At 40.2% G+C, this 7,991-nt stretch overlaps 1 protein-coding gene across 1 annotated transcript; it reads right to left on the reverse strand.

Moving 5' to 3' along the window:
- Positions 1 to 460: 460 nt before the first annotated feature.
- LOC115665427 (putative ABC transporter C family member 15) lies at positions 461 to 7,624 on the reverse strand. The gene is made up of 10 exons (XM_030587314.2): positions 5,285 to 7,624; positions 5,077 to 5,163; positions 4,180 to 4,830; positions 3,405 to 3,569; positions 2,596 to 2,890; positions 2,110 to 2,324; positions 1,626 to 1,931; positions 1,228 to 1,291; positions 909 to 1,148; positions 461 to 804 (listed from the first exon to the last, which is right to left on the reverse strand). The coding sequence occupies exons 1-10, from the start codon at positions 7,592 to 7,594 to the stop codon at positions 677 to 679; spliced, it is 4,461 nt and encodes a 1,486-aa protein (XP_030443174.2). The 5' UTR covers positions 7,595 to 7,624; the 3' UTR covers positions 461 to 676.
- Positions 7,625 to 7,991: the final 367 nt, after the last annotated feature.

Consider the following 7,991-nt stretch of genomic DNA (forward strand, 5'->3'; position numbering starts at 1 on the left):
AAATAATATACATGATTGCCTTTTCTAGAAATGTAGATGAACATGAGCATTAATAAAGGATATTCAGGACATGATAGACAATATTTATGAAAGAATAGATGAGACTTACCGAGAAAAAAGAAGAAAAAACTTGACAAGAGATAGAGACTTGAAGATAGGAAATAACAAATCAGGAAAAATGATTTCCTTCTTGTTCGAAGGCGAAGTCATTTTTCCCAATTTAAGCATGTTGTTTCCAATTCAAAGAAAACACTTTCCGCTGATCGAGTATTCCATCACCCAAGCTTTGGAAAATCTGAAAACAATCATTTGGAGAAATGGATTTTATCAAGTAAATTGACCCATAGTCTTATGCCAAAGTTTAACCTAGGTGTTCGGGAGAGTATTAGAAAATTTAAATATCGAACCACGGCCTCCATGATCCTGTTGCTAAATGAACCTCGGCGAAGCATCTTTCTTACAATGAAGTATCTGCACTCAGCCTAACAAAAAAAATAATTGCGTGCCAATCCTAGAGCGGAACTCAGAAGCTCTAATCACTTCCCAGATTGTTGGTCTTGTTGTGTTCAATGATGCACCCATGTGAAAATGATAGCGTAGATGCAATCGTCGAACCCCCCATGGTTTCTCTTAGTCCCCCTTGATTCTGCTCCCTTTCATGTTTTGACTGCTGGGCTTAGCTATCGAGGTGTGCTATGCTGCTGAAACTCTGTGACCTCATGGAGTACTCCCGTATGAGCTTGGAGAAGAATGAATTTTCTCTTTCCAGTAATTTGGTGGGTGCGTCGAATTCTGCTATCCTTCCTGTTCGATCAAAAAATGAAAGGAGCTATTCAGTATTAACTCTAAAATGGAAATGTTTAGGCAAGAGAGAATGGGTGTTTACAGAATAATGTTTTGTATCCTACCATCACTGAGAACCAAGACAAGGTCGCTGTCTATGACTGTATGGATTCTGTGAGCTACTGTCACCACTGTGTGGTTTTTGAATTCTTGACTAATGATCTTTTGGATCACGCCATCGGTAGCAGAATCAACTGATGCCGTTGCTTCATCGAGTACAAGTATACTGCTCTTCTTCAGCAAGGCTCTACCAAGACAGAATAACTGCCTTTGGCCCACACTCCAGTTTTCTCCATTCTCCACCACTGTTAGAAAAAATGATTAGTAGAATTACTTTCACAAAGCTTGCAACTTTGTATGACGGATGCGATTAATGGATCAGACCTGCAGAATCTAGCTTTTCTTCCTTTCCTCTGACAATATCAGCAAGTTGACATTTCTCTAGAGCCTGTAAAATCAGAAATTCTGTTATCATGATATAATCTGGGGAAATGCACGAATTTGTAGCTATAGAGCTTCTCATAGAGAAACTTTTTAGTTTAGTGAAACATGATGAAGTTGTTTGTAATCCACTGTACTTGGTTGTGGCAAAGTCTATTTACAATTTAAGTTGTGTCAAATGATATAAATCCGGTAGAATGTGTATGTGTGAGGACAATTGTCTTTTCTATCACTTGGACTTGGATGATGAGATCTTCTCATGCTAAATAATCTTACTTACTGAGTTCTTCTTCCACTTAAAGTCACATATGAGGCAAAGCTTTTGGGGAAAGAAGTTTTACCTCCCATACTTCTCTATCAGAATATTGCTCCAATGGGTCAAGGTTAGCTCTTACTGTTCCTTCAAACATTGTAGGGTCCTGTGGAATGATGCTGAGTCTTGATCTAAGGTCATGAAGGCCTATTTTGGATATGTCAACATCATCAATTATAATGCTTCCATCCCTGGGCTCAACAATCCTAAAGATGGCCTGTATGAGGGTTGATTTTCCACTCCCTGTCCTTCCTACTACACCAATTTTTCTCCTGCCAGGAAACGTACAGGTGACGTTTTTAAGGATAGATGGGAGATGGTCAGCATATCGGATCTGCAAGAATAACATGTCAGTGAGTCCAAGTCATCTAATGGGCATTCCAGAGGACGAGAGTGAGATTGATAGCAATTATAAAGAACTCATCCATAAGTGATGCAGAAAATATCAAAATAATGTTGGGATGGGAACTGAGATTTTCATTGGATATCTCGGAATTTGATGTTTAGCTTACCTGCAAGTTTCTGAAGCAGATCTTTCCCGTTTCTGGCCAGTTGCTTGGAGGTCTGCTGTCTTCTATCAAAAGAGCTGCTTCACTTGCTAAGTGTGAGTACTGTAGTATTCTCTCAAATGAGATCATTTTGTTCTCAGCATTGCATATATTCCATATAACAGAAGCTTGAAGAACATTCAAGTAAATTCCGTAAGTTACAGCCAACCCTGCTATGCCTGAAAAAAAAAGATTATCTTTTAAGTGTTTTCTGTATAAATCCTGTTCTAGTAAGTGCTTCATACTAGACTATGCTTGAATTTGGCAGAGAGGATTTCATATTAACTGCCTGACTATTATTCAATTTGAGATTTACTCATTTTTGTACTGTTGATTCTAGCAGATGTCTGACATTATCCGAATTAAAAAGAAATGTGTATGGTACGCATAGTACATACTACTCATGATCTTGCCGTAGTGAAATATTCTGAGAAAATTTGCATGACTTACTAGGGTTGATAATTCCTTCAGGGAGGGATACTAGCAAAACCAATGAAAAGGCAAAGACAAAGTTAGACAACAGATTTAGGCGAAATGAAAGCCATTCCATTGCCGACACAACATGAAACCATGGCCTTGAGTGGTTATCTACAAGCCCTAGATTTCCATCAGTGAATCGATCTTCTTGGTCAAAAGCACGAATTGTTGCTGCTCCTGCTATTGATTCTGCAAAGTGGTGTAGAATTGGAGCTCGTTGAATCCCTGATACGCGGGCTAGTTCTCTTGCTGTTGGTATGTAGTATTGCTGAAATGAGGAAAGAAGAATGTTTCAATAAATTGTTCAATATAGTATTAGTTTTTGGTGGCATATTTTGGAGCAACTTAGTAGGAGCATTTTACTTGTCATAGTATTTGGCTTGATTCACGTCTTTCTATTTTTAGGAGTGGAAACATCTTCCCACCTATTCATCTTTAAACATTTTTAAAGAATGTGGAAGTTCCTGAATTGCTTGAGACGATGCTAGAGTCACATTGGACAAAGAATAGAAGCGGAAAGGGATGTCCTGACATTATTAACTGGCCTTGTCAACTCTTTGATTGAACTGCTTTGAAGAATTTGATTCAGATTCTAGATACGGCTATTAGGTTCTTGTTTTTTTAGAGTATGACCATGACCGACACCATTTCCTGTAGGAAATGATGAATCTAGCATTTAAAATACTAAAATACGTGGGCTATCAATATGCCATTTTGCTTCACATGCTTCCAACAACCTGTCCTGGAAAGAATTGTGCAACTTTTGTAAGGAATGATATTACCTGGTACCATATACATATTGCAGTCACCGGGATGAAGATCACAAATACTTCCCATGCTACCTGGGACATCACTGCAATTGTTCCTAGAAGCTGTATTATGGAGAAAGCACACCAACCTAATGTCCCTGCTATATCCAAGTCTAGTGCACTCTGATCAGTAGATGCCTGCATACAATATGGTTCAACGTCATCACACCAACATCAGCCTTTGCACCTGTCATGTGACCTGGCGTAACTCGATAATATTTGCATGTGTAGAATTTATGATAAGATGGCACGTTAAAAGGGGTGGACTTTTGTGGCAGTTGTGGTGAGTTATTCGGCACTGCAAAATGATCCCATTTTAATTTAATCTAGGATTGAAATGATTTCAATCTGTCTTTTAGTTGTTTCTGTGGAGTTGCTGTTAAATTTTGAAATTTTAAAGAATTTGTCTTGAATGTTTGATAGGGTTCATGTAGAATCCTTAATTAGGGAGTGGCCACTACCTAAACCTGTTTTTCATATAAAGAGAAATTTATATGAACAACAGGTTTTATTTGTTTAGATTTCTACTGGCACAGGCTATACTATTTCAATCTGAGTACGGTGCAAGTGACAATTCAACTGCTCACGTCTGATTTTGTGGTTGTTATACGCTTGATTTTATATCTGCTTCTCAAGAACTGAAAGGATGATGGAAAAAGATAATAATAATTATGCTTGCTATCACTTTTGATGTTCATTTATAATGACAAACTTATGACTTGAAATGCAGGAGCACTATGTTGCTCACCCGGTTTAAGATCCTTCCAGTTGGGGTTGAGTCGAAAAATGCCATCGGCGCCCGCATTACACTGTGAAGCATTTTTGTGAATAGTGTCTGTGCTGTCCATAATCCTGCTACTGCAAGAACCATTCCTCGAAGAAGTATGCAGAGTGAACTTCCAACAGCGAGTAGTACGTAAATAAGCAGGATGATATCCATTTTATACACTGGTTCAGTATCACTTGTTGGAGGAAAAACCCATGCCATCCAATAATTACTGGCTACTTGAAGTATCTGAAATGAGGACTGAGCTAGGAGAATTATTGGGATTAGCACTCCGCCCTTCACTGTTGCTAGGTAGGACCAGTAAACTTCTTTTCCAATGCTTCCTTTTTCTCGTTCTTCATCTTTCACCAGTCTCCCTTCCTTCTCGGATATCTCCAAGGAGAGATCATGCTCAGAGTCATGCTTTCTTGGTTGAATTTCAGCTTTAGAATCGAAGTCTTTGTTGGATTCGCAATCAGCTGTTGGGTCCTGAGTTGTTCTGCTTGAATTTTCAACAGTGAGTATTGACTCGAGGGCTTCGCTATGAGCACCCACCAACACTTCAAATCCTGTATTCCGTTTTAAGAGATCTTCAAACTTGCCAAACTGTGCTATTCTTCCATCCCGCATCACCTGTTGATGTCAGATCCACAATAGCATTATCAACATATGAGCTTAGACGTTGCTTAACTGAAGCAAAAGATAAAAGTTCCATACCATGATCTCTGGACTTTCAGATTCTCAAGGGTGAGTTAATTATTTAAATCTTACTTCTCAGAGTTATTTTCAGAAGATGTCTGTCTATTTCAATTAGATATCTTTTTTTTCAGAACATTTGCCGTGGTCAAATGGAGAATCACTTTTGTGAAGTTCTCTTACCAGAATGAGATCTGCTGCTGGAAGAAATTCGACTTGGTGGGTCACATAGAGTATTGTCTTGTCTTTGAGCATTCCCATCAGGCAATCCTACAGGGAATAAACTCAGAATGAAAACTTTTGTCGTAAAGCATGTGAGACATCGCACTAGGATCTGATTTTGATATCCATCATCATATCACTATTCTTGCAAGAGAGTGTAAATACTTACTGCAAAGAGTTGTGTGCCCGTATGAGCATCCACTGCACTGAAAGGGTCATCGAGCAGATATATATCAGCATCTTGGTAAACTGCACGTGCAATTTGTATCCTTTGCTTTTGCCCTCCACTCATGTTGATGCCTCTTTCTCCAATCTCCGTGAGATCACCCGCTGAGAACAGCTCGAAATCCTTAATCAAAGCACATGAGTTGACTGTTCGGTCATACTTGTCGGGATGATATGGATTTCCAAATAGAATGTTATCCCTTATATTCCCTGTCAGTATCCAAGGAGACTGAGGAACATAAGCTTTTGTGCCACTGATTTTGACTTGGCCAGAGAGCTTCTCTATTTCTCCCAGGACGCACGACAGAAGGCTTGACTTCCCTGATCCTACCGTCCCACAGATCGCCACCTTCATGCCCCTTTTAACTTTCACCTCGATATCAGTCAGAGTCGGTGTAATCAAATCAGGATTCCAGCTGAATGTTGCATTGATAATCTCTATATCAAACTGTGCTTGATTCTTTGGAATATATTCGATTGCATCCTGTTGAATTTCATCTTCTTGCAGGTAAGAAGCAACTCTGTCCACTGAAACTTTACCCTGTGCAATTACATTGAGCAAATCTGGTAGACTAAATATGGGATCTTGTAGCATTCGGAAAGTGGCCAGGGCTGCTAAGACTCTTCCAGCAGTAAGTTGAATGCCCATCAGCATACACATGCCAAAAGTCACAATGGAGATGAATGTCGGTGAACCCCAAAAGATGAAAGCTGATAGTGCTCCCAGTCGTAGCGACTTCCATAACCACTGGTACTCTATTTTCCTCAAGCTCTCTAGTTTGTTGAGGAACTGATTGTCCCAAGCTTGAAGTTTTATGGTTTTCATGTTTCGAAGAACCTCTGAAGTGGATTTCATCCTGCTGTCTTTGGCTTCCATGATCTTGGACTGGTATCTTTGCTGAGTTCTCGTTAGAGGTATATTGCAAGCCATCACAATAAATGTTGCCGCTAGCGCAGCGACAGACCCTAAACCTAAATTAATATGCAAAATATACATAGCTAACGAGATTTGTACGGGTAACATCCATACAGTGTTTAAGTACCAGATGAGAACTGTGATTCTCTGGACATCCACACTCACGTAGTTGATGATCTCTCCACTGGTGTGACTTTGGCGAGATTGGCCTGACAGAACTAGTCCCTTCTTGTAAATATGCGATATCAGAGCAACTCTAAGCCGAAGGCCTAGTTGGCGTGCTCCGAAAATCCACTGTCTCTGTGCTATAGTCTCAACCATTTTGGCACCTAAAAAGGCTAATGCTAGAAGATAGCCACTCAACAAGCTCCTGCTTCTCTTGTCAGTTAGGAAATTGACGAAGTCGTCTATGAGGTATGGACCAACATATGATGCTCCGGCATTTACTACCGCAAAAAGTGCATTGATCGCTGCTTTCTTTCTGATGAACAAGAAGATTGCTTTGTAGATGGATGGATTTTTGGCTCCGTCTTTATCCTTGACTTGCTTTAGGCAGTCAATAAAAGAACGAGAAATAAATGCTGCAGAATCATTGATGTCAAGATCGGGCACGTCATTTTGCTCGAGGGGCTTCTTGAACCCCACCGCGAACAATGGGTTCAGCCAAGAGAAGGTAATGAGTTGCAAGAGGGTAGCTTTCCCATATGGAGATTCCCTTTCGGATTCTGAATGTTTCTCGACTTTTTCAGAAAGAAGCGGTTCCCTCATTCCATTGGCATACAAGAAGACCATGCCTGTCTTCCCACAAATGGAAATGCTGAACAGTCCAGTGGAGGCAAGCAGACACATGAAGTTGGCGAAGTCTTGTGTCCTTATGTGGCTGTGGTTCTTAATTATATAGTTGATGTCGAGAGTAGTGCAAAAAACAGATAAGAGGAAGTTGCACATCCACCATGCCCTTAGAATCCATGGGAACTTCATATACTTCTCTCTCCGTATCTTGTACAGTACAATGAGTGTAACTGCCCAGAATACTATTTGCATGATCTCCGATGAAAATGCTTGAGTTTTAGAACGACATGTGGCGTCGTTGCCATTTACCAACACTGATAGCATTAAGAGATGTGTCCCCAGTACCAACACTGTGCAGACAATGCTGGATTTGTTTATTATGCTGGATTGGTTACCAATCAGGTGTCTCTCTGTTGCCTGATCCGTAGTGTTGCTCCAATTTCCCAGAAGGCGCACTAATTTCCCCAAGGAAACTAGTAGAAGGGTTCCAAGGAAGCCGAGTTGCAAAATGATGCTGACTTGCTCCCTCAGGCAAGGTGAGTTCATCTTCGGCCATGCTCTCTGAAGTTCCTGAAGAATCTGCGATTCTGTTTCGCAAAGAAACACAGGGTTAAGCTCACATTCAGGTGCGAATTTCATTAATATGCTAAATTGACTCTGCTTAATTAGCAAACAGAAGAGCTCTTTGTTTCATCCACAATGCGGCGATGCTTGGTCCACCATTATTGTGTTCTAGCTTGTAAGGACTAATTGACATTCCTACGCTGCAGTTGGAATTTGCATACATAATAAGAAGACAGGTTGTGGATGCGGGGCGTAGTCAGTGTTTTTCAAAGACGCGGAACAGTAATTTTCATGATTTTGGCTTTTCCCCTTGTCTATGCAGTTGTAAAACAATACAGACACATAAAAGAGGACTGTTAAAGTAGGAACTGTATTTTTG

Source organism: Syzygium oleosum, unplaced genomic scaffold, assembly GCF_021117445.2.
Source record: "Syzygium oleosum isolate NSW1041296 unplaced genomic scaffold, Sole_v2.1 Sole_v2.14, whole genome shotgun sequence".
NCBI classification, from domain to species: domain Eukaryota; kingdom Viridiplantae; phylum Streptophyta; class Magnoliopsida; order Myrtales; family Myrtaceae; genus Syzygium; species Syzygium oleosum.

Excerpts from the sequence above, each read along its gene's own strand:
- LOC115665427 (XM_030587314.2), bottom strand. The coding sequence starts at position 7,594 with ATGAACTCACCTTGCCTGAGGGAGCAAGTCAGCATCATTTTGCAACTC. Across the intron at positions 2,325-2,595 it reads TGAAGGAATTATCAACCCTA|GCATAGCAGGGTTGGCTGTA; the intron begins GTAAGTCATGCA and ends TTTTTTTTTCAG. Across the intron at positions 1,149-1,227 it reads AGAAAAGCTAGATTCTGCAG|TGGTGGAGAATGGAGAAAAC; the intron begins GTCTGATCCATT and ends TTTTTCTAACAG.